Raw genomic sequence first — 25,814 nt, forward strand, 5'->3', positions numbered from 1 at the left:
TTCGTGAATGAGTAAGTGGTATCATTGAATTATCAATCAAATATAAGACATAATACAAAAAACAGGAACACTTTCCCAATCTGAAATATCAGAATTCAGATTATTAAAATGTCAATTTCCATAAAAGCTGCTCCTGTTAAGGATGTCTATTAACCTAATTTGAACCATTTTTTAGTCCTAAATCACAAAGACATCGTTTTTCCTTTTGTCAGCTCCGGCACACTGTTTCGCAAACATGGCCAGCACCCTCCTGCCTCTGGAATTTTCCATTTGTTTGCCTTTGCCCCAGCTACCTGCATGGCTTATTTCCTCCCTTCATTTAGGGCTCTGCTTAAATATTACCTCATCAGAGAGGCCTTCCCTGAGTGCATACATACGATAACACACACAATGATGTTTCCTTCTCTAAATCTATAGCCTGCTTTCCTTCCCTTTTAGTCATTTCTCCCCAACTGATACATTATACGTATTCTTTAACTAATTGTCTCCTCGCATGAAGAATGCAAGCTTAATAAGAGGGAGTTAGTCTGCTTTGTTGACTTAGATTTCCCCAGTATCTAAAACAGTGCTGGGAATAAAGTAGACAAGAATTGTTAGTGAGATGGACGAATGAATGACTAAACTTAATTTTCTAATTATCATTGTTTATCTTTGTGAAAAAGCATTCTTCCAAAAAATCCTACTCTCTACTCTCATTTCTAAAAATTCCAGAGATTGGGCTTTCCTATTTGTAATTTAAACTATAAGAGTCATATACTTGTTATTACTTGAAAAAGGACTATCCATATTTCAAATGCACATTATCTACACAAAAACAAATTGTGATGGTCAGTCATATCCATATTTGAAAAGGACTATCCATATTTTAACTGCACATTATCTACACAAAAAAATTGTGATGGTCAGTCATATCCATTTCAACCTGACCAGATTGCTGTATGTTAATTACTGCTGCTTATTAGGCCAGTGATTAGTTGTCAGTACGCACACATTGTCCCTCTTGTTTCTTCTTTCACAAAAATCTTGCAATTCCACTAGTCACCCGTGTGAGATAATATTACCATTGAAGGATTAAATTAGACATCACCAGCATTGTTTATGGAGCTTCTAAGAAAATAGTTCAACTGTTTGTCCCATCCCTTGATAGAAAAATAGGGACAAAAGATATTAAAAATAGTGGTCTACAAAGAAAGAGTATGGTTTTATCCTATTCCGTAATAGTGCCAAGAAGATCAGTTCTTGTCAAACTTTAATGTGCTTAGGAATCACTTGGGATCTTGTTAAATGGCAGATTCTGATTCCATAGATCAGACGGAGGACTAATTCTGCATTTTTAATAAATTCTCAGGGAATGTTGCTCCTGCTAGTTCTTGAACCACCTCGATCTCTAAGAAATTCTCATTGTAACATTGTTAGAAGAATTTAAAAATGAATTAACAAAATGGTGATATAAAATCACACATAAGAGTCTGAGATATTGCATCGTTAAAACGCTCACTACAACACATTTATCTGACAAACTAGAACTACCTGGAAAAATTAATTCATTTGTTCATCCATTCATTCCTATATTCACATATGTGATAGGTCAGCTACTTCACTTGGGAGAAAACCCACTATTTGTTCAGCATCTCCTTTGCTCTGTTCACTTACAAAGGCCATCTCATTTCAAGACTGGAACATACACTCGGGGGAAAAGAGATGAACCAGATTTGTGAGACATATTTTTCTCTCCCAAGTGTTGATGGTGATTCACGACTGTTTGCCATGTTAGGGCTTGCGTTTCCACCCACATACTATTCAGATCTCTCCTCCTGCTGATGTAAACCAGGATGTAACTTCACCTGGCCTCCTTCCTGACTTGCTTTCATTTTCTTCCTTCACCACCACCAAGGCTTTACTTTCCCCCTGCGTGTCCTAACCGCAATTATCAGAGAAGCTGATGGAACTTGCTGCGCTTATCTTGATGAGTCCTTGTAGAAATGTCAGGAAATCTCTTTTTCTCTCTGCAGGTTGCATTTTTCAATCAAATTAATTAGTTTATTCATAGAGAAGGAGATTTGCTGTTGTCCTTATGCCAGTTGTCTTCTCACGCTTCCACAGTTGGAAATTTTGACTTTTTCTTCTCTCTCCCTCACCTCCCACCATCTGAAGGGTATTCTCCAGCATAAAAGGAATCCAAACAAAGATGATTTCACCTCCTGTCCATAAGGTTGCCAACTTGAGGATGGCAACAGGCACTGTCCTGTTTTCATTATTTTATTTTAACTATGCGATCAGGGGCACTTAGTTCTTTCAAATTTCATAAATAAAGATTTTTAATTGACCGATAGCAGCTTATGTTAGTGCCAAGGCTACCTTAACAAACTTCTTTACTGCATTAGCTTCATCATCAGCTCACATCTAGGAAGGTATCAGAATTGTAGTGGAAAGAAATTTATAGAATTTAAGAATCCAATGGAAATGGAGAAATAAGAGGAAAAAAGGAGGGAGAAGCATCTGCATGTTTATGTTTTTTACTGGCATTTCTTTATAAAGCGCACTTCTAAATATTTCCGTTGCAAAATTTTAACTTCAAATGTAATTTCAATTACCTGGAACATACTCCCTCACCCCCAGAGAACACACCCAAGATCACAGCCTTTGGGGGAAAAAATCAAAGAGGCAATTAGAACAAGTTGGGGGAAAAAAGTGAAAAATATATAGGAAGCAAATTATTAACCATTATGGTAAAGTTAAAATAATTAGCCTATGGCTAGTCATCTTATTTACAATGATGATCATTCTTTGCATTTTGTAATTATTTTGCATTCACGATCTACTTTTTCATACTCTATGTCAGCTGATATCTTCTCAAGGTGTGCCAGGTTCATAGAAGTGCTGGTGTTTTCAACAATCAGTAAGTGAGAATCACAGAAGGGAAGTATGCAACCCCAGTTCACATAAACAGGTGATTAAGAAAGTGAGACCTGGGGGTGCCTGGGTGGTTCAGTCTGTTAGGCATCCGACTTCGGCTCAGGTCATGATCTCGCGGTCCGTGGGTTCGAGCCCCGCATCGGGCTCTGTGCTGACCGCTCAGAGCCTGGAGCCTGTTTCGGATTCTGCGTCTCCCTCTCTCTCTGACCCTCCCCCATTCATGCTCTGTCTCTGTCTCAAAAATAAATAAACACTAAAAAAAAAATTAAAAAAAAAAAAAGAAAGTGAGACCTGGGGTGCTTGGGCAGCTCACTCCAGTGAGCCTCTGACTTCAGCTCAAGTCATGACCTCGTGGTTCACCAGTTTGGACCCTGCATGGGGGCTCTGTGCTGATAGCTCAGAGCCTGGAGCCTGCTTTGGATTCTGTGTCACCCTCTCTCTCTGCCCCTCTCTCTCTCTCTTAAAAATAAATAAACATTAAAAAAAAAAGAAAGAGAGGCCTTATCCCTTTGGCAAATCTGAGTAGATTTATGGTTAGGTAGAAATAGGAGCATTTTGTTACCCCTATATATTTTTAAATTTCTTGTTTGATAACTATTAACGGTTTGTGGGATACATAGTACTTCCTAGATGCGACCTGTATATAGCTAACATTTATGTATATAATGCAAGGATACCTATTTCCAAAGCAAAAAGGATCCTGACTAGGGCAACCGCTCAGTTGCTTAAGTGTCCGACTGTTGATTTCAGGTCAGGTCATGATCTCACAGCTCCTGAGTTTGAGCACCGCACTGGGCTCTGCACTGACAGCATGGAGTCTGCTTGGGATTCTGTTGCCTTCACTCTCAGCCACTCCCCAGCTTGCTCTGTGCATCTTTCTTAAAATAAATTAAACTTAAAAAGAAAGGATCCTGACTGTTAAAAAGGCAAAAAAATAACAAAACTAAGTATAGCAGTAATAGTTTATAAATCAACTGTTGGGCTAAAATAACAGAATATACTCGTGGTATACCACAACTACCACCTGGCATAAGACCTGTCATTTTTTACTTGGGTTACTGCAGTGACCTTATAACTGCCCTTTCCTCTTCCAGTAGCATGACTGAGATGTTCTTTACCTGTCTCACCCCTACTTAAAACATTCTGGTGGCTTTTTCTTGTATGATAGGGAAAGATAGGATCAAATTGGCAGAGAGGGAAAGGTTGGGACCTGAGGTCCCTTGGTGGGGAAAAACACAGATTTTTGGAACGGTGCTGGGAGCGTCACGGCAAACCCCCTTGGACATAAGGTTCCTCTTCAGAATGTAACAGACACCACCTACTCCCCCTCAGGTTCCCCTCAGTAATCTGATAATCAAAATATCTAACTAAAATAAGTAAAGCATAAAGCTTATGCTATAAGAGGGACAGTATGACCCTAGTCTGATTCCTCACACAATGGAATGGAGCCAATCATGAATGGAGGACCCAGCACGTAGAGTTATGAAGCCAGGGAGGGTAGAACCTGAGAAGGAACAAGGGAGAAGGGAAAGAGGCGGCAACCAGAACCTTATAAAACAAAGACCCTTGCCTATAGTGGGGGGTATTCACTTTTAAATGCCCCGTCTCTGCAAAGAGAGCTTTCATACTATTCTCACTTTCTGATCTCATACTCCAATAAACTTTGCCTGTTGTTCATTTTGTGTCCACCTCTTCATTCTTCCAAGCGGTGAGACGATGAATTCCAGGTACTGAGGTTAAAAAAAAAAAAAAAATCCTGGAACACTTTCACTTCCACTAGAACGCCAAAGCCCTTTTCTCTTACCCTAACACCACCATACAAGAGGGGACCCTTACCTCTCTTTTAACCCTGTCTCATACCTCCACTACTTAACCTTCCCTCCTGCAACTTTCCATTCATGCTGATCCTCACTCCCTCTAACAAGCCGGTTGTTCCTATTTTAGTGCCTTTGCACTGGCTGTTCCCTCTGCCTGAAATGTTACTCTCCTGGTTAACAAATGGTAGTTCCTTCTTGTCATTCAAATTCAAATTAAATGGTTAACACCCCAGAAATAACATTCTTAGATCACAAACACTAAATATCAGCTAGGAGTAAGTTTTCTGAGGATATTAAAAGGCGCTGTGATACGGAGATGCTTCTCCCACCTTTCATCCTCTGGGGTTCATTTTTTTAAAAAAAAATTTAATGTTGATTCATTTTTTTTTGAGGAAGAGAGATAAAGAGAAAGCATACACAAGCAGGGGAGGGTCAGAGAAAGAGGGAGAAAGAGAAAGAATCCCAAGCAGGCTCTGTCCTGCCAGTACAGAACCCAATGTGGGCTCAAACTCATGAAATGTAAGATCATGGCCTGAGCCAAAACCAAGAGTCAGACATTTAACCAAGCATTCAGGTACCTTTCTCTTGGGTTCTTTCTTTCTTTCTATTTTTTTTAAAGAATTTTTAAGAGTTTGCTTATTTATTTTGAGAGAGAGTAAGTGCAAGTGAGGGAGGGGCAGACAGAAAGGGACAGAGAAAATCAGAAGCAGGCTCCGTGCACTGTCAGCATGGAGCCTTATGTGGGGCTTGATCTCATGAACCATGAGATCATGACCTGAGCTGAATTCAAGAGTCTGCAGTTTCACCAACTGAGCCACTCAGGCGTCCCTCTTGGGTTCTTGTTTTAACAGCCTCTCTAGAGCTAAAGGAGATCTGGGACTTAAACTCTTATGACCAATACTTTGTCCCTAATGCCTGGAAATGTATCTGATATCTTGAGGTACTCCATTAATATTTGTTAATACTTATGTTTGTGTGTGTGTGTGTGTGTGTGTAGAGTTTCATGTATGTGTGTGTGTATAATTATAGTACATATATAAATATATACATAATATATAGTTATAAGCTTATTTGTATTCCCAGTTAGTTTTTTTGTTGTTTTGTTTTTTACATTTATTAAAAGATAGCAACTTAAGAATCCTAGCATGGCTTCGGTTATATCTTATATGCCCAGACAAACTTTAATTATCATTCCTCTCATCACAAAATCTATGCTTAGGCAGGGATGACAACTTGGGATGGGGTCTATCCACACTCTGTCTATGGGAGGGAGAGATGAGAAATGTAGACTGATCCATTTTTGTTTGCTAGCAATTTATCATGCCTTCCTACTTCATAGGATGCAGAGGTTTGGAAAGAATAGGTGATGCTCCCTATGAAGCTCGTCATCAACAAAGCTCATGAGAATAGAAAGTGAATGGGTAGCAATCTATAAAAGCATGAAATAAAACCTAGAATTATTATTTTTTTAAATACTGATGATATCCTATTGTCATAATTAGCTCTTTGGTTCCTTCAAAAAAATCTATTAAGAATCAGGTCCAGCACGGTTTGCATAATGGCTTATCTCAATTAGATTTTAATAGGTTTTATGCATGAATACACACAAAGTTAGGGAAAGTGATATGGAAGACTTACTTTTACAACCTTACAAAAGATTTCTGGATTTGCTTTGCAAAATCATACTTTGTGTATGGGTATTTCAATAAACTGTCCAGAAATGACTGTGTGCTACAGGTGGTTCCATATTAGTGTCTCATTTTCAAAACTCTATGTTTTAGCAGAAACTATGCCAGCTAAGAGGCCGCCCTTGCCTTCCTAATAATCATTCCAAGTGCTTAAACACATACCAAAGTGCCCAAATCTTCCCTCAGGACAAACGTTTTTTTTTTTAAGTTTATTTATTTATAGAGAGAGAGAAAGAGAGAGAGAGTGCACAAGCGAGCAGGGGAGAGGCAGGGAGGGAGGGAGACAGAGAGAGGGGGGGGAACCCCAAGCAGGCTCCACAGCATGGAGCCTGATGTGGGGCTTGGACTCACAAACCTATGAAATCATGACCTGAGCCAAAATCAGGAGTCAGACGCTTAACTGACTGAGCCACCCAGGGACCCCAGGACAAACTGGTGTTTTATGTCAATCTTAGCTAAGGACTGATGTTGTTATTTTAGCTTTTCCATCCTCCAGCAGGATGGGGGTAAAGAAATTACACACATACACACATATGTATGTATGCATGTTTGTGCATGTGTATGTGTGTAAATATGGGCACGTGCACTATCATCCACGTATGTGTATCTATGCTATGATCTATCATCTAATAGTAGATATCCCTTCAAGACAGGCATTTTTTAAAGTAACCTTACTTTTATTTTTTTTTTAATTTTTTTTTAACGTTTATTTATTTTTGAGACAGAGAGAGACAAAGCATGAACGGGGGAGGGTCAGAGAGAGGGAGACACAGAATCTGAAACAGGCTCCAGGCTCTGAGCTGTCAGCACAGAGCCCGACGCGGGGCTCGAACTCACGGACCGCGAGATCATGACCTGAGCCGAAGTCGGACGCTTAACCGACCGAGCCACCCAGGAGCTCCAGTAAACTTACTTTTAAAACTGACTACAAATTTGGGATTTTAAGTTGACTTCACCTTTTCTTGTAACTCAGTCTCAAAGGTAATTAATTGATTAGCATGAACACTTCATGCCATATTGTCAGTCTTACCTAAAAAAAGGGATTGGTGGGGCACCTGGGTGGCTCAGTGAGTTAAGCATCCAACTTTGCTTGGGTCATAATCTCATCGTTCATGAATTAGAGCCTGCATTGGGCTCTGTAATGTCAGCTCAGAGCCTGGAGCCTGCTTTGGATTCTGTCTCCTGCTCTCGCTGCACCTCCTCTGCTCGCACTCTGTCTCTCTCTGCCTCTCAAAAATAAATGAACATTAAAAAAATTTTAAAAAGGGATTGAGGGTTTGATGGGGGCACTTAGCCTCCAGGAGGGAATGGGAAAAGAGAACATAGGAAGGAGAAGACAGTGGTTCTACCATAGGATTTTAAAGACAAGCAAATTTTATCTGAGGTTACGTTAAGTTGCACAGATCAATGAAAATAGGAAGTTGCTACCTGAAGAATGTTGAGACACGACCATAAGTAAGAGAGGTTCTGTATCTTATAATTTATGATAATAAATGGGGGGAATAAATGAGTCAACCCTTGGGCATGGATATGAGACTGACTCAATTGTTAGAATATGGCTGTTGTAACTCTAACTTCTAGGGTTAGTTGCAAACATCAAAATGGGCACATCAGGGGAAAACGTCAGTATGTATAGAGACTCATATCTCCTGGTTTGGAATACCAATATTTGTGAAAATTCTATCCTGCATATGCCTTATTTATTCTTTCAAAAGACAGGAGTTTAAAAATGTGTTTTCCCCCTCCCTGTTGTCACACTATAATTTAGTACTGAAATAGCAATCTTCCCAGCATATCTAATGAGCTTCTTTGGTCCTAGTTTAAAGCTTTTAATCTTCATAAATAATAGCTAAGTAAACTTAAGGCGCTTGGACAATTTCTTTAGCTTAATGTATTCAAATCCACAGTTGGCACTTCATTTCTTTTCATTTAAAAATAAATCTATCTTGTCTCGATAGGCTCTACATGAATACACACACCTAACAATATAAATCAAAGCAACACATCCAGAATGATGAGATCTACTTGTTACCTTTATAAGAAACATGCCATTTTCACAAATATCTCAAAAGTTCTTTTTTGATAAAGTCAATATGTATTCTTAAAATAATTCACTACCATATAGTACTTGCACAAGGATTTCCAAACATAGATTAGAAGTAATTTTTTTCAAGAGGATTTCCATAAACACATGAGAAACTAATATTTTGAGAGCTTTTCCTTCAGAAGAGAAGTTTCCTGTCAACTGTGCCTAACAGATGATTTTATGTGCATGGTTTCCTGTTTACATTTCTGTTGCCTTCCATGGTCACATTTTAATTTTTGGAAAAAACTTAGAAAATATTAACTGTGACAACAATTTTGGCAACTTTGAGAGCAGAGTTCTGTAGATAATGGTTCTTCTATCCAACCTCTCCACATCAATCACAAAAGTGAAAAACAAAATATAACAGACAAGAAAATACAATCTGAACATGCCCTAAAAAAGAGCTACACGTTCTAGGAGCAAACTGAGAATCCCAACTTAAATGAGAAACTGTATCAAAGTAATCATACAAGTCCAAAACTCACTATTTTTAGGAATTAAAAACAAAGACTTACTTGCTCTGTTTTTCCATGCTAGCTACCCTGAGGCATTCCCATCTTGAATTTAGGAGATTCATTTGTTCTTGTACTTCGGTTTCTTCATCTTCTGATAATTTCCCTGTTCCAATCAGTTGACTTCCCAGTTGTAGAACATTACCAACTCGTCCCTGATGAGATGTCAAATCCATCATGTACCCCTGACAGGAAAAGAAGGTGAAAAAGTGGGCGCTTTAGGTAAATCATTATGGTTTTGAAATTTATTATTTTTTTTGCAATTTTCAATTTGTAGCCCATGTCAATTATATTCCAGTAAAAGGATGTGAATTTTTATTTAAGAAAACCCAATAGCGTTTTAAATATGAATTAAGGGCAACTAGTAGCCTACCTCGCCTTCCACAGAAGCAGATCCTGAGATAAGGATCTGTATGCAAGTGATGTACTAAGTAAAAGCTCCCAGAAAGACATGCAAAGGAGCCAAAGTAGCAGAAAATAGGAAAGCAAAGGGGCGGAAAGCAAGTTAAGTGTGTCACTTCAAGAAAAGTCTCCCATGAAGGGCGGTGTAGCCTGATACCACATGGGTCCTCCAGAGTGACTGTTATAACTCAGCATCGCTTTGACCCAAGTGAAGGGAGCTGGGCTCTCATATCCCTGGCATGAGTCACTGGCAAAATGAGATCTCGGCAACTTCAAGGGTCATTCTGCAAGACAGAACTTTAAATGCAGGCTGTTGGAATCCCACGCCCATCAACACTGATTTGTTTCCATCTCAAAATAAAAGCTAAATTACCAAAATACAAGGATCTCACAGAGTAACTGAGATAAAAAGAGGGACTTGTCATTATGACAAGTCATGTCCTTAGTTTCATCCATCAACGTTTTGCTTTACCTCGTGAGTATGAAATTGTTCTTTCACTTCTTCTACATCATTAGAAATCTCTCCTTGGGCTTGCAATGTGTCCTCAGCAGAAAGAAGCCATGAGAGTACTTCTTCTAAAGCTGTTTGGTAACTGTCCAGGGTTACCTCAGTCTCCATTGATGAACGGCCAATATCATCAGGAGTTTCCAAGTGCTGCACAATAAAATAAATTGGGTGTTATACAATGAGTATCTTTGCAGACTGTTCCAGTACATTACATGATAAATCGAATGAAATATTTAAAATGCTAGAAATGTCCACTTGCATTACCAGAGACATGAACAGCAGACACATACAATACCAAGTCTGCATTTTAACATCTCACAAACATACACACAAATTCTCAAATGGCAGTTGAAATCCACTTCAAATTAGTATTTCATTAAAGCTTTTCTGGATTATAGTAAAAATGGATTAATACATCATCTCTTCATGCTGTATTTTAAATGCTACCAATTTTCAGCCACAGGTAACTTTTTCATTTTATATTTTCAATCATTTATACATAAACATTATTGGTATTATATTTACATACTTTTGCAATGGCATTAAAGGAAACATCTCTTCCCAAGAGAAGGGAATGAACTATTTCTGAAAATTTAAAGAGCAATAAAGTTATCGGGTTGAAAATAAATGAGGGAAACAGATGAAATTTAAACAGAAATACCTCATTCACACAACTGAAATTTCTAACAGTATGATGACTTCTATAAATTAAGCTTTTATTTCCAGAAGGCCATGGTTTCAGTAGGAAGGCATTATCTTAGAAGATGTAAAATATGAAGCATTTGCTTCCACATTCTTTTAAAAATGTTAATTTATTTTTCAAAGAGAGAGTGCATGAGTGGAGGGAGGTGCAGAGAGAGGGGGACAGAGGATCTGAAGCAGGCTCTATGTTGACAGCAGAGAGTCCGCTGGGAGGCTTGAATTCATGAACTGTGAGATCGTGACGGGAGCCAAAGTCAGAGGCTCAACCTACTGAGCTACCCAGGTGCCCCTACTTCCATATTTAATTAGTAGGATGCTAAGTAAGATTCCCAACAGTTGTCTTGAAACTCTGAATTTCTGAATAAAGCTGAGAACAACAGGTACATAGTCCATAATTCTAACGAGAAGATCCAGGCCACCTATGAAGGCACTGCTAAGAAGGAACCAGAAGACTGGCCCCACCACTTTCAGCCCATTACCTAGCTGAAGGTATAGAAGAAGAAGTGCAGTGACTGGAGAAAATTGATGGGGAAAGATTCTTTTGTAGTGGGAGTACTAGGCATGTCCATACCTCCTCCCCACCTCAAGCTAAGTAATGGAGACTTTAAAAGACTCACCTGTATATAACAGGTTATTTTCCAGGATGGAACACTGACCTCTAAACCTGGTTGGGTGTTAGCAGGGATTCAGAAGCAATGGGACCAGTACTACCAAGTACCAGGAGACAACTCTTGGGGTAACTAATGCGTCCGCTGCTTTAATACTAGGGCAATTGCCAATGGTAAGAATTCGAGTAAATAAGAAAATGTGCATGAATTTTTATTTGGGTAAAGTACACTCATGGTACATTGCTGGGCTTCAAATATCTTAAGAAAGATGGCATTCAAGGGGGTTTCCTGCTGAAGTAGGGGATACAAACAAAGTGTTGACACAGTGAAGCAGAGCAAAAATATTGAAGAAGTGTTTGGAGAGGAATCTTCTGTATACTCCAAAGACACTAAGCAAACACCAGGCCCTAACAAACAGGGTTCTGCAAAGGAAACAAGAGGCAGCATAGAACAAGCAGAAGCTGCTTGGGAGACTGCATGATCTTGTCTAGAAAAAAAATCCCCCCTTTTGATGGCTTTCCTCTGACAGGTCTGCCTTGAATTTCTAGTCCCTCTCAATGCTGGGCCTTATCCCACGGAGCTGCCAGCACCAACTTAATTGTGCTCTTCCAATAAATGCTCCTATTTTGAAACTTTATTATTAAAAAATTCTTCAACTATTAAGTCCTCTAAGATGGAGAGACATTGGGGGAGGGCTTTGTGTGATATTTCCATCAAATGATGCATTCTTCATGTGTTTCTAGAGAACTGGCAGAAATATGTCATCCTGATAGGTCAAGATCACCCAACTCTAGCATCTCGAATAGCAAAAGGACCCTGAGCACAAGTCAAGGCAAATTTCTGAAGGCCTTAGGGGTTTGAACAAGTTCCATGGTGTATCCTTTCTCTCCATCCCCAATTACTATTAATAACAGATATCAAAGTCAGCATTAAGAGAAGAAAAGTCACACAAAGGTAGCCTGGGAGATGTATGTAGTCAAGAGCAGCTTCATAGTTGTGCAACCTGAGCAGTGGTACAGTGCCCCAAGGCTCAGAAACATACCTTGCTTGTTTTAACTGTTTCCTGACACTGCCCTTAATAATGTCATCTTTGAATGTGGGTAATGGAAGTGAAGTCCAATAAGGTGACAAAGGAAATGTGCAGGGGAAGTAAGTATAATATGTGTGTCGACCCCCATTTGCATATAGTGTTACTGATGTGCCATGAGCATAAAATTCGGGTGGACACACACTATGCGGGGATGGAGCAACACTCAAGCCCGTCCAAGGGAAGTATGTCTACGAACGACCGATGGCACTAACAGCCCCAAGAACTCGTGCTTTCTGTTTGAACCAGAACTTGCTTCAAATGCAGAAAGAAGGCAATTCTAAGAAAACAAGAATGACCACAGAGCCCTTGGATATCCCTTCTTACTTGTATTTCATTCCCATATTAGCCAACCATTTAGGCTGAAATTGAGGACACAAAAAGAAAGGGAAAGGGCAACCCCGGGTTCCTTGTCCTTTCAATCCTGCCTTACTCATCAGAATGATGAAAGTACAGAATAGGAGTAGAACATGCACCTATCAAGAAGTGAAATAAAAACAGCTAAGTTAGTTGTGCAATGTTTCCACATTAAGAATGAAATACATAGGCATGCACAAGCTACAAAATACAAATTGTATAGTGCCGGTGATTCTGCAGGAGTTAAATGGTCTTATATTTACATTTACAACCGCAATTGCACAATGTAACAATGAGCAATAAAACCCGTGCTAATACTTTAAAATTTTAATTTTCTTTGTTCAGTATGAAGTTAAACAGCAAATAAAAAACACAATGGCAAGTCGAGAAAGAGAGACCATGGAATAAAGGAAAACAGCTTTATAGTTTAATTTTAACAGCCCTTTCCTTCCTGCTCTTTGAACAAGGGGCCCTGTATTTCATTTTTCACTGTACTGCACATTGTGTGGCCAGCGCTGTGTGTAGGTGAAAAAAATACAATTCAATTCTGAATATTTTGGCTTCTCTTGGCTACAGGTGAGAGGAGACAGTGCTTTATTATCATGTACGCTAGAGCGTGGTTGTAAAACCCAAGGGCTGTGGAGGCAGTGTTTGAATCTTGACTCTGGTCTGAGGTCTTATCACCCTGGGAAGGTTACTTAGCTCTATCATTAGCCTTAGTTTCCTCCTAAGTAAAACAGGAGCAGTGATACTTTCCTAATAAGATTGTGGTAAAAATTAAAGAACAGTATATCAAGTGTTTAGCAGAATGCCTGATCTTCTGTAAGAACCCAAGAAAGTGCATGATAACTGCAATTATTATGGGATTCTTATATGCATAAGAACCATTATGAAACTCAACCTCCTCCACTGTTATCATCTTAAGTCACTGTCCAGATTTCAAAAGCCAAAAAATTATTGTGGAAAAAATGATCCGAAAAACTTGTAAGAGTAAGCATCAATTAAATTAAACCTTTATGAAACGTGAACCTTAACCTAGCTCCTACATCAAAGTTCTAAAAATCATTAATGATCTTGATTTCAAATGTATCTTCTCAAAATGATAAATTATAAACAACACTATTACTCAAGTAACACAATACATTTTACCAATATACAATTTGGATTACAAAAGTAAACATCCCCACTGATAGATAAGCAGGTAAAGAAGATGTGACATATATACACAATGGAATATCACTCAGGCGTAAAAGAGGCGGAAATCTTGTCACCTGTGACAACTCAGATGGACCTAGAGGGCATTATGCTAAGTGAAATAAGTCAGACAGAGAAAGACAAATACCTTATGATTTCACTTCTATGTGGAATCTTTTTTGAAAAGCAAAACAAACAGCAAAACAGAAACAGACTCATAAATACAGAAAACAAGCTGGTGGTTGTCAGAGGGGAAGCAGGGAGATGGGTACAAACTTCCAGTTATAAAATGCTTAAGTCATGGGGATGTGAAGTATACCACAGGGAATACAGTCAATAATATTGTAATAACTCTGGTGATAGATGGTAACTAGACATATTACAGTGATCATTTCATAATGTACATAAATGTCAAATCACTAGTTGTACACCTGAAACTAGTAAAATATTGTATGCCAACTACACTTCAATAGAAATAAAATAAACACTTCATGATTTATTGATATTTACAGAAGCTTGAAATTTTGGAGACAATTTTAAAAGGCAAATCTTTATAGTCAAGGACACGAGGTCTAGTACTCATAAATTCTGAATCTCAAAGTTTTGTCTGAGGATGTTCATAAAACAAAAACTTTGCAAAGACAGCCTTATTAAAGCTAAACTCAAACATGAATAAGCTGTGTAAAATAAAAAATAACTCAATTCATTATTATTTGTATGCATAAAATCAACTCTACATACATAGATGATTATGGCCAAAATTGTCATCAGGGCTCTAAGTAATTCCTTCTTTGTCTAGACAACTATTTTTCAAATTTGTTAGTCATGATTCATCAATGATTCATGAAATCATTTTAGTGGGTCATGACCAGGAATATTTAATGGGTCATGACTAGGAATTACTTAAAATTAAATCAAATTAAATTAATAAAATAAATATTAGCCTGTGTCATTTATATTAAGGATTAATATTGCTTTCTGAACTTTTGTTTGAGATATACATATATATGTATCTATGTATATATGTGTATGTATATGTTCCAGGTCAAGAATAAAAAAGTTATTTTCCATAGGTCAGGAAAGAAAAATGGAAACAATTCTAGAATTTCAGCACAAGTAAACCCATGAAAGAAGAAATGTGCTTGAATTTTCACATTTGCACATTTTCAATAGAACCTTTGAAAGAAAATACATTCTTTATAAATCCATCTTTAACACTGGTGGTTCTGAAGCTCCTTGGGAGCTTCCCAGGTGTAGTCTAAAATTGATCCATCTGTGTGGAAGACAGAGAGAAACCAATTAAAGAGGCAAGCCACTCCAGAAAGGTAGGTGGCAAGGGAAGTTGCATACAAGCCTTGTTTACATACAGACCTTAATGGAGTTCAGTCACATATACTGTCCAGATGGGCTCAACATTACATCACTCTCTCAGAGCTGCATCCTTGGGGCAACTCTAGGAGTGGGGAAGGCAGGTGGAATCATTCCAAGGACACAGGCAGGGGTGAGGGGACCTCCAATTGCCACGGTCCAGCTCATGGATCAAGGAGTAGTCATGTCCTTTCAAAGACCTCCCCCAATGAACAGAGAACTTAGAAACAGATATATGTAGACAGGCTAATACTTTTGGTTCCAGTTCCCCAAAACATGTATTTATTGCTACAGTATTTCATATTTTACCTAAACTTGTGGCTAGTTCATACATATCATGGCAGCAAAGGAAATTTTCTAGGAAATTTGATCTTTGCTTTTTATAGAAGACATATGCAGAAGAAAATGTTACCAATCATTGCATGACTTAAGATGCCAGTATCATCAAATGGAACTAATTTTTTTTTCCCTAGGCTTCAATCTTCTTTTAATTTCTATCTTTATCACAGTGGTTTATGTTTCTCTGCAGTAGACTGGGCAAATAATGATTCAGGTGAGAGGTATAACGATGGACGGATGGAACAATTCTGGCTGTTTTCAAAATTAAAAACATTAAAATTGATTCAACATTCTCCACACATTTTAGAGGCGTAATGATTGTCCTTTTGCATGGAGACTTACAGATATTGTCACCTATGTTCCTTGAAGACGTTGCTATTCCATAAGGTGGAAGAGTATAGAAGAGGAAATGAAGTACTGAGGGAAGACAAATGAATGTATGTGTTAGTCCTGCAATGTCTAGGACAAATGTCTGGAAACGGATTTCCAGTGAGAGAAATTGTTGTAATAAAATATAGAGCAATAGCCTTGACACTACTTCATTATGTAACTTTTTTTAAACCCAGCTTACTCTCCGTCTAATCTTGAGTAAGTTGTTTAACCTCTCTAAATCTCAGTTTCCCCATCTGTAAAACAAGGAGAATAAAAGTGTATCTCCATAGGATTGGTGAAAAGATTATATGAAATGATGCAAATAAAATGTTAAGCACATTCTAGTTTCCAAGAAATGTTCTACAACGCCTGTATTTGGGGACCAATGTTCATTGAAATGGCAAATGACTTTTACGAGGAAACACAGTTGAATGAGCTGTGTGTATTTTTAGAAGCACGATTTTGGCAATTCAAAGTGAGAGAAGTCATCAAATGGCTACATACAGGTAGTGAAACCAGCAATCCAGCAAACCACAAAGCTCTTAGAAAAATAGCTGGGACGTTTCCAGAGGGCACATCTATTACTGAGTACTTTTATATTTCTGTTGAAACCAACCTATTTTGGCAACTTCCCCAAATGCCACCTTAAAATGTGATAGGACTTTTAACCTGGATAAAAACAGTTCTTTTGTTCTTGAATGTGTAAACACTTCAAGAACATTTGAAAATGTTATCACTTAGCTCCCTTAAATGTGTCATACTTTTTTTTACAGTCAAGTCAGTGCATGGATAGTGAATTTTTTGGTGTATTCTATAATCTTTTTATTGTTCAGTGACAGATTACTGGAAAGCTAAAGGATTACAGAAGGATAACGAAGTGGTTCGTTCACTAAATAACAGAAGAACCATTCATAAGAACTAGGATTAGTATGTGGAAATATTCTTGCATCAGTTCCCCTGTGTTTCCTCAGAGATATAACATGTAAACCAGGGTATAATTCAAAGTATAAAAAATGATTGCAGAAGTGATTTATGACAAATTAATCCATCATGCAACACTGTACATGACATTCAATCTAATCATACGATCAAAGAGGTAATTTTTAATACTGCTTGAGCCTGAAATTCAGTTCAAAGTTAAACCCTAATGAGGAATTAGAAAAAAATTATGGTCTCCTGTTAGGGCAATATTAAAACAACAGTCACAACAACAACGACTACATCTATAAAAGCAGTAACAACAGCTGCCGTTATTTATTGGGCACTTAGTGTCAGTTAATTTGTTAAGCACTTAACGTGCACTGTATCATTTTTTACCACAACAAATCAGGATGACAGAGCATAGTAGGATGAGGGAATGGGAGCAGAAAAATTAAACAATATGCCAAAAATCACAAAGGTGATTTGCTGTTCTGTGACTTAAAACCAAGTTGTTTGGTTTACAAACACTTATCTTCACCACAATTTTATAAATCTCTATTAATGAAGAAAATGATTTCAGAGTCTGTGAAACAGCACTGTCACAAAATATCTTAATAAGACTTCTTAAAAATAAAATAAAAATGTATATTTATTTGTAAATATGTTTAGTGATGGATGTTAAGTAGACTATTGTGAACATTTTACAATATCATGAATCATTATGTTGTATACAGGTGTTGTGCACCTGAAACATAATGCTATGACAATTACATCTCAATGAAAATAAATAAAATTATTAGAGGAAGTTATAGCTCAGGCTCATAAAAAAAAAAAAAACAGTTACTGAACTAACATTCTAACCCAAATCTCCTAGTCACCTAAGAAGGATTTTAATTTCAAACAGCAACTGTATTGAAAGTTGTCTTATGTCAAGTATGTAAGATGAGTCCATTTATTTTTCTTTTTTAATGTCTGTGTATTTTGAGAGAGAACACACAAGCGTACGTGCAAGTGGGAGAGGGGAGCGGGAGGGGCTGAGAGATAGAGACCGGAGAGAGAGAATCTCGAGCAGTCTCCCTGATAACATGGGGCTCAATTTCCTGAACTGGGAGACCATGAACTGAACCGAAATCAAGCGTTGGATGCTTAACCCAGTGAGCCACCCAGGTTTCCCTAAGATGAGTCCATTTAAAGAAAGCTAACAGGAAAGGTCAATAAGATTATGGTTCAGCTAATAAATTGTGTCTTGAAAAATTGTATGTATCTATATCTTTTTTCTTTTCTTCACTTCCACAATTTCACAATCAATGGTTTTGAAACTACTAAGAAAATAATATCTGGAATCCACATTGCTAGTCGGAAATCAAATGTAAAGTCAAGAATAATGCTTGCAAGACTAAGACACTGCTCTAACACTGAAAAAGGGGACAACGCAAACGCAGACAGGAGTGTGACATAGCCGAGGTGATGGCACAGACTCTCTTATAAGACAGAGGAAGATGCACAAAAAGTAAGTAATGTAAATATTTTCTAAAGGAAGACATGTGCCAAATCTACTGTTTGGACTCAATACTTTGTATAATTCCTATCACATGCCTTTCATTTTTGTATCAGTTAAGTTGATTTTCTTCACTATTACAGAATGTCTTGCAGAAATGATATATTGTGCTTAGAACACTCTGGTGAAGAAGACAAAAGAAGTCTATCATAATCTGTATACATATGTGTTATATCTATGTGTATACTTCTATTTTAAGGAAATCTTTTCCCAAAACCTATTAAACAAAAGGTTATGGAGCCAAGTATGAATCTTGATACCCAGAAACAAGTGTCCACTGCAAAGACTGCTGGTCCTGCAATATCTGTCCTCCTCCACTTCTTATATAGGAGAAAATATAGGTGAGCTATGGAGCCTGGCTATACAGAGTATAAACTATAGTTCCCAGCTTCCCTTGCAGTTAGGTGTGACACGTGACCAAATACTGGCGAGAGGAACAGGATATGTGCAACCTCTTTGTGAAAAATTAAGAAGAATCAAAATGTTCTCCCCTTTGTAGTTTCCTTCTTCCCACAGCCTGTAATACAGACATGACGGTGAACGATCCTTGATGAAGTCAGTATCCTAGGGGATGACAGAGTATCATGGCAAAGAAAACGCTGGTCCCTGGATGGGCAAAGCTTTCTTACAAAGCCTGGACTAGCAAAATACTGATAATTCTGAAAGAGAAATCAACTTGTTTCTTAGATAGTCCATTGCTATGTTGTCTCTGTTACTCCCACAATGTCTATATCCTATCTAATACATGAGCATGCCCTAAGTTTCTAGGAACTGAGATTTATTATAAAGATAAATGTATTTCTAAGGGCTAATATGTGGTTTTAAAATAAACTTTCTACCATAAAATCATATGCCTCTCTGCTTAATATACTCTCCCTGTATGAAATGTATTCTCAATGAAGGTTCCAGTTCATTTTGTTTCATCATTTTTCTTTCTTTTTTATTCTTTTATAGAGTGAGAGTGAGCATTAGCAGGGGAGAGGGACAAAGGGGGGAAAAGAGAGAGAGAGAGAGAGAGAGAAAGAGAGAGAATATCAAGCAGGCTCGACGGTCTGTGCAGAGCCTGACGTGGGGCTTGATCCCATGACTCTGGGATTATCATCACTTTTCAACCCATTTAACTTTTAAAAATTTCTTTCCAGATTGATTTATATAAGTGACATATTACATTGTACAAATTTAAGATGTAATTACCACTGTAGCTTTAGCTAACACCTCCATCATTTCACATAATTACCATTTCTTTTTTTGTACTGAAAACATTTATGATCTACTCTCTAACCAACTTTCAAGAAATATAGTATACACTTCTAGACATTACACAAATCTCTGTATTCCTTGAAGGCAGGAACTCTGTCCCATACTTAACAGAAGATACTACATACAGATAACTAATAAATACTAATTGAATTTAATTGTTTTAGGTATCTAATTTTAATTTATTATTAAAACTCATTTGCTCTTCCAATTTATGGTCTTGTATAAAAGATGTTTCAACCAGTGATCATGTGTGGAAAATAAGTGTATCATGGCGTGAAGCATTCATGATTTTAAATATATATATTTTTCCCAACATTCCCTTTGACACATACCATGTGCCACATACCATTATTTCCTTTTCTTTAATTTATCTAAGTCTACTTTTCAAATATTTTTAAGTTGATTTATTTATTGAGTGAGAGAAAGAGAGTGAGAGAGGGTGCACAAGTTGGGGAGGAACAGAGAGAGAGGGAGAGAGAGAAAATCCCAAACAGGTTCTGCACCATCAGCACAGGAATCGATGCAGAGCTCAAACTGGCAAAGTGTGAGATCATGACCTGAGCTGAAATCAAGAGTCGGACGCCTAACTGATTAAGCCACCCAGGCACACCTTATTCTACTTTTTCATGTTACTGGACATATATTACCTCTCTTAACTATACTATCTTTCATTTCTTAATTTTCTCTTTTCTTGATCTCGTTCTGAAAAAATTTGTCTTGGTTATTGTCATCAACAAAGTAATAGGATCTTTCATAGAAAATCAAAAAGGATGGAAAATAAGTAATCATTGCTACAACAAACCCTTCTAAAGCAATGAAAGTTTAGAAAGAACATAATAAAAGAGTTAAATAGATTTTATTTTATTTCTTTATTTTTACTTATTTAATCTTGAGAGAGAAAGAGAGAGTAAGCAGTAGAGAGGTAGGGGGGGAGGGACAGAGAGAGAGAGAGAGAGAGAGAGAGAGAGAGAGAGAATGAATGAATCCCAAGCAGGGTTCCCACTGGCAGCACAGAGCCCTATGTGGGGCTTAAACTCACAAACCATGAGGTCACGACCATAGCTGAAATCTAGAGTTAGACAGTTAACCGACTGAGTCATCCTGGTGCCCCAAAAAGATTTTTTTTGTCATTCATGATTTTATTTTATTTTTTTAATATGAAATTTATTATCAAACTGGTTTCCATACAACACCCAGTGCTCATCCCAAAAGGTACCCTCTTCAATACCCATCACCCACCCTCCCCTCCCTCCCATCCCCTATCAAACCTCAGTTTGTTCTCAGTTTTTCCAAATAGATTTTAAACGTACCTAATATAAAAGATATGTCTTTTTATTGATAAAGTTTACAATAAAGTTTTTTTGATAAATACCAATAAATTCATATGTAAAACAGCTTTCTCAAGAACTCATCAAGTAGTTAATGAAGAGCATCCAGCTTAGTGATTTCTTTGCACAGGTTATGTCATATAATTCTCACAACAACCCTAAAAGAGGGTCCATTGCCCAGATGAGAAAAATGAGGTTACACCCATGAGGTGTTGGATGAAAAACTGGACCCTCAGCAAACCAACATCCCTTCCTGTCACTCTGAAGGTCTAAAGGAATATTATGAGATCCATGGATTCCAGAGAAGAAAGATGAACACAATAACTATAATAATTTTGGTAAGCTTCAATAATTTTAAAAGTCAACACATACAAGTAGGAAAACTCATACAAGTAGGAATTTAAAGAATTGGGGATTTTCTGAAAGTAACTTTAAAATAAGGCAGTTACAAGATATGTGAGAAGACCAAGTCAGTTCTTAACGCTATCCTCCTCAGTCCTAAGTTTAACAATCGTATCTACTTTCAAACATGCCTAATGCAAATATACCAAGTCTTACTTACTTTAATCAATCTTTTCTAAGTATTTGCCATCTCTTGATAATCTATTTGCTTCCCATATTAAATCTCATTTCTTTCATGGAATCAAGAATCTCATTCCATTTCACAGAATCAGGAACTTCCCACTGTGGATTATCTCTTCTCTGTCCAAGCTCTCCCCCCATCAAACTGAGCCTAGTGGGTTGGTTTCTCAGTCTACTGCACGTCCTAGCTAGTGTTTTCTAAAATGTCACTGCCTTGCCTGGCTCCATCCCCGCCTCTGTATGTGGCAATGTCTCAAAGGTGTCCTGGTGCACAGAACCAGCGCCTGCCCTCAGGGAACTTCAAGTGAGTCTCACTTTGGAGCAAGATAAACCTGAATTCCAATTCCTGAGGCTCTAGAATTTTGGAGGAGTGTGTGTCTGACTAAATAATGAATCTCAGATTCCTGGTACACACCTGATAATACATAGGGCAGTATTAACTTAGAAGGTATTATAAGGCTCACAGACAACATACATGGAGTTTTTATTGTCATGCCACATTACCCCTTTCCACTCAACCTTTATAAAATCACTTCCTTTTCTTCATTGTTCTTATTTAATGCAACACAGAATAGAGAAGTAACAAGTGATATCAACAAAAGGAGTCTGCCTAAATTTGAGACCTGAAACCATAAAACTCCTAGAAGAAAACATAGGCGGTAATCTGTTTGACATCAGCTTTAGCAGTATTTTTCTAAGTAAGTCTCTCAGGCAAGGGAAACATACAAACAAACAAAAAACTATTTGGTCTACACCAAAACAAAAAGCTTTTTCCCAGTAAAGGAAACCATCAAAAAAAAAAAAAGAAAAGAAAAGGCAACCTAATGAACATAAGAAGATATTTGTAAATGACTTATCAGATGAGGAGTTAATAATCCATATGACTCAACACCAAAACGACAAAAACAATCTGATTACAAAATGGGCAGAGGACCTAAAGAAGAAAATTTTCTAAAGAAGACATCCAGATGGCCAAGAGACACACGGAAAAATGCTCAACATCACTCGTCATCAGGGAAGTGCCAATCAAAACCACACTAAGGTATCACCTCACACCTGTCAGAAAGGCTGGAGTTAACAAGACAAAAATTAACAAGTGTTGGCAAGGATGTGGAGAAAAAGGAATGCTTGTGCACTGTTGGTGGGAATGTAAATGGGTGCAGTGACTAGAGAAAACTGTATGGAGGCTCCTCAAAAAATTAAAAATGGAAATACCATATAATCCTGTCACTTCCATCCTGGGTATCTGCCCAAAGAAAACAAGACTAATTAAAAAACACATCTGCATCCTATGTTTGTTGCAGCATTATTTACCATAGCCAACGTATAGAAGCAACCCAAGCGCCCATCAGTAGATAAATGGATAAAGAAGATACGGTGTATGTGTGTGTGTCTGTGTGCAATGCAGTATTTCTCAGCCATAAACAAGAACAAGATCTTGTCATTTGTCACAACATGAATGGACTTACAGGGTATAAAATGCTAAATGAAATAAGCCAGACAGAGAAAGACAAACATGATATGATTTCACTTGTATGTAGAATCTAGAAAACAAAACAAACAAATGAACAAAGCAAACACAGACCTACAAATACAGAAAACAAACTGGTAGTCGCCAGAGGGGAGAGGGGTAGGGGGATGGACAAAGCAGATGTAGGGGACTGTGAGATACAGACTTCCAGTTATAGAACGAGTAAGTCATGGGGTGAAAGGTACAGCGCAGAGAGCATAACTTAATGGTATCATAATAGCATTGTACGGTGATAGATGGTAGCTAAGCTCACAGTGACCAAAGCGTAACATACAGAGTTGTCGAATTACTGTCTTATACACCTGAAACTAATTTAACATTGTGTGTCAACTATACTTCAATCAAAAAAAAAAAAAGAGGGGGATTGGTTTTATTTCAATTCTAGCTTATAAAAATATACAACTAAGTTAGCAAGCACACTTTTGTTAAGTAGGTCATTTTCCCTCAGACACAATGGTTATCTACACTTCCTTCAGGTACACCAGCTACTTGGCTTATCCTTTCACATGTATCACTAAATTCTTTAGATTTTTTCTTTATTCATTTTACATGCTTTTGTCTCCTTTCCTTGTTCTTGAAAGTGTGGTATGGTATATATTTCAGAAAAGCCCTCACAGTAAGCTTCACAAGTGTAGAGTTTTGTTTTATTTTGTTCACTATAGTGCCTGACAGATAGGAGAACATAACAGACTTTTGTTGAAATAATGAATCTCCTAGCACATACCTGGTAATAACTTCCCATCTCACTTTATATTAATATTAGGACATTATTTTTCCTAAGGGAATTAGATCATATCTGACCATATCAGAACATTCCTAAGGGAATTAGATCCTAAGGGAATTAGATCATATCAGACCATATCAGACCAGAGAGAAGAAAGAGTACATTTTGTTTATAGCACCTGCCACCTTACAAGCATACTATTTGCCTGCTTATTGTCTTCAAGGAAACATCCTTTGTTTAAGGCCTTTAAAGCTTGACATTTGTAAGGAAAATGCTAATGGTATTAAGCCCTGGGAAGACTCTGGGTAGATTTCATTAACAGGTGAAAATTCTGCCCTCTGCCTCAAGGCAAATAAAAGACCAGCAGTCTTCTACCCTGTAAGGCCAGGTGGACTAAAAGGTGCATGCAGAGCATCAACTGAATGCAATGGGCAGTTCTTCCATTGTATCATTCGCTCCTAACAAGAGTGAGCATGCTTCAAAGCTTATACCTCAGGGTCTCACTGACAATGAAACCCTTTCATCTTAAGGTTCTGAGAATTGAGAAGCATGCACATGCACGAGATAGAGATAAAAAGTGTGGAACCTTTGGACAAGTTTTTATCTCTTGTACTAACGCTTCTTCTCATATCTCAAAAGTCAGGGTGGGCTACAAGATACGAGGAATCACTCCTGATGTAGTAAAGACACTATAAAAGCATTTTAGGGTGTTATGCGTGTATTATAAAATAAGGCAATAGCAAACTGAGTAGGAAAGCAAGACAGAGAACAAAGGGAGGCTGACAAAGAAAATACCTATCATAAAGACATGTGTGTGTAGTTTTTTTTTTTTAACATCTATTATTATGGAATTAACTTTATTTTTTTTTTCCTTTAGCGGTTTGGTTGAAAGCTGTCCAGCAGACAACATCCTTCACAATTTATTTTGCATTCATCTCTTCTTTTCTATTCCTAGTGGCATCATCCTAAAACACTGGTTCTCCACCAGGGAATATTTTACCCTCTAGGGAATATTTGACAGTATCTGGAGAAAGTTTTGATGGTTACTGCTGAAGTGGAGGTTGCTACTGACATCTAGGCCATTTAGAGATGAGGAATTCTGCTAAACAATCTACAATGCATTGCTCAGCAGCAGCTCAAGTACAGTAGTCACCATCCCTCCCCCTCCCCCAACAAAGCACGATGGGGCCCCAAATGTCAGTAGTGACACTTTGAGAAACCATGCCCTGAAACATCACAAGAATTACTTTACTGACATTCTCTTTCCACATTGATTCCCTCTCTTCTTCTGGTTACTTCAAGCCAACTTGAGAACAGTTGCAATATTTATACTGAGTATGTTATTCTTGTATGCAATAAACCAGCAATTTTACTCGTAATACACAGTCCCAAATATATACCCTATCATGCAATGGGCTCAGATGTTTCCTTCCATTCTCTCTCTCAGGGTTCTGGAAACCTACACATCAGCCATTTGCATGTTTTACCTTCCTACTTGTTTATTTCTACTACAAACATATTTAAAAAAAAAAAACAAACACTTTCTAAAAACATTTAAATCATATTCTCCTTTAAGTTTCAGCCCAAATATCATCTCTTGTATGACTTTTCCTGATCCTTTACAATAATGCTCTCCAATTTTATAAATTTATCATCCTTATCAAATATTTCTCCTTATCAAACATTTATGAATGCATAATCTACATTTTTAATCACTTTGTTCAATACCTATTTTGAGGACTGATACAAATTAGCTGCCCTACTCACTTTTCACCCAATCCACCAGGTATTTTAAAAAGTCTGGCTAAAAAATTTAATCTTTTGCCATCTAATTCAGAATTTCTGAAGTATCAAATGAAAATGCTTTTATATTTATAATACAGATTCAAAATCTCATGGAAACATTTCACTTACAACATTTTAAATAAATTTTAAAATTCTCCTTTCAAGTTTC

The 25,814-nt window shown here is 37.5% G+C and overlaps 1 protein-coding gene across 11 annotated transcripts in view; it reads right to left on the minus strand.

Moving 5' to 3' along the window:
* The window catches only part of DMD (dystrophin), a 2,379,610-nt gene that overhangs the window by 1,457,718 nt on the left and 896,078 nt on the right, over nt 1-25,814 (minus strand). For all 11 annotated transcript variants that reach the window (XM_045050793.1, XM_045050788.1, XM_045050791.1 and 8 more), the window contains 2 exons: nt 9,894-10,076; nt 9,023-9,204 (listed from right to left, as the gene is read on the minus strand). In XM_045050793.1, coding sequence (XP_044906728.1) covers nt 9,023-9,204; nt 9,894-10,076 — 365 coding nt within the window. The remainder of the gene's footprint in view (nt 1-9,022; nt 9,205-9,893; nt 10,077-25,814) is intronic.

Source organism: Felis catus, chromosome X, assembly GCF_018350175.1.
Source record: "Felis catus isolate Fca126 chromosome X, F.catus_Fca126_mat1.0, whole genome shotgun sequence".
NCBI classification, from domain to species: domain Eukaryota; kingdom Metazoa; phylum Chordata; class Mammalia; order Carnivora; family Felidae; genus Felis; species Felis catus.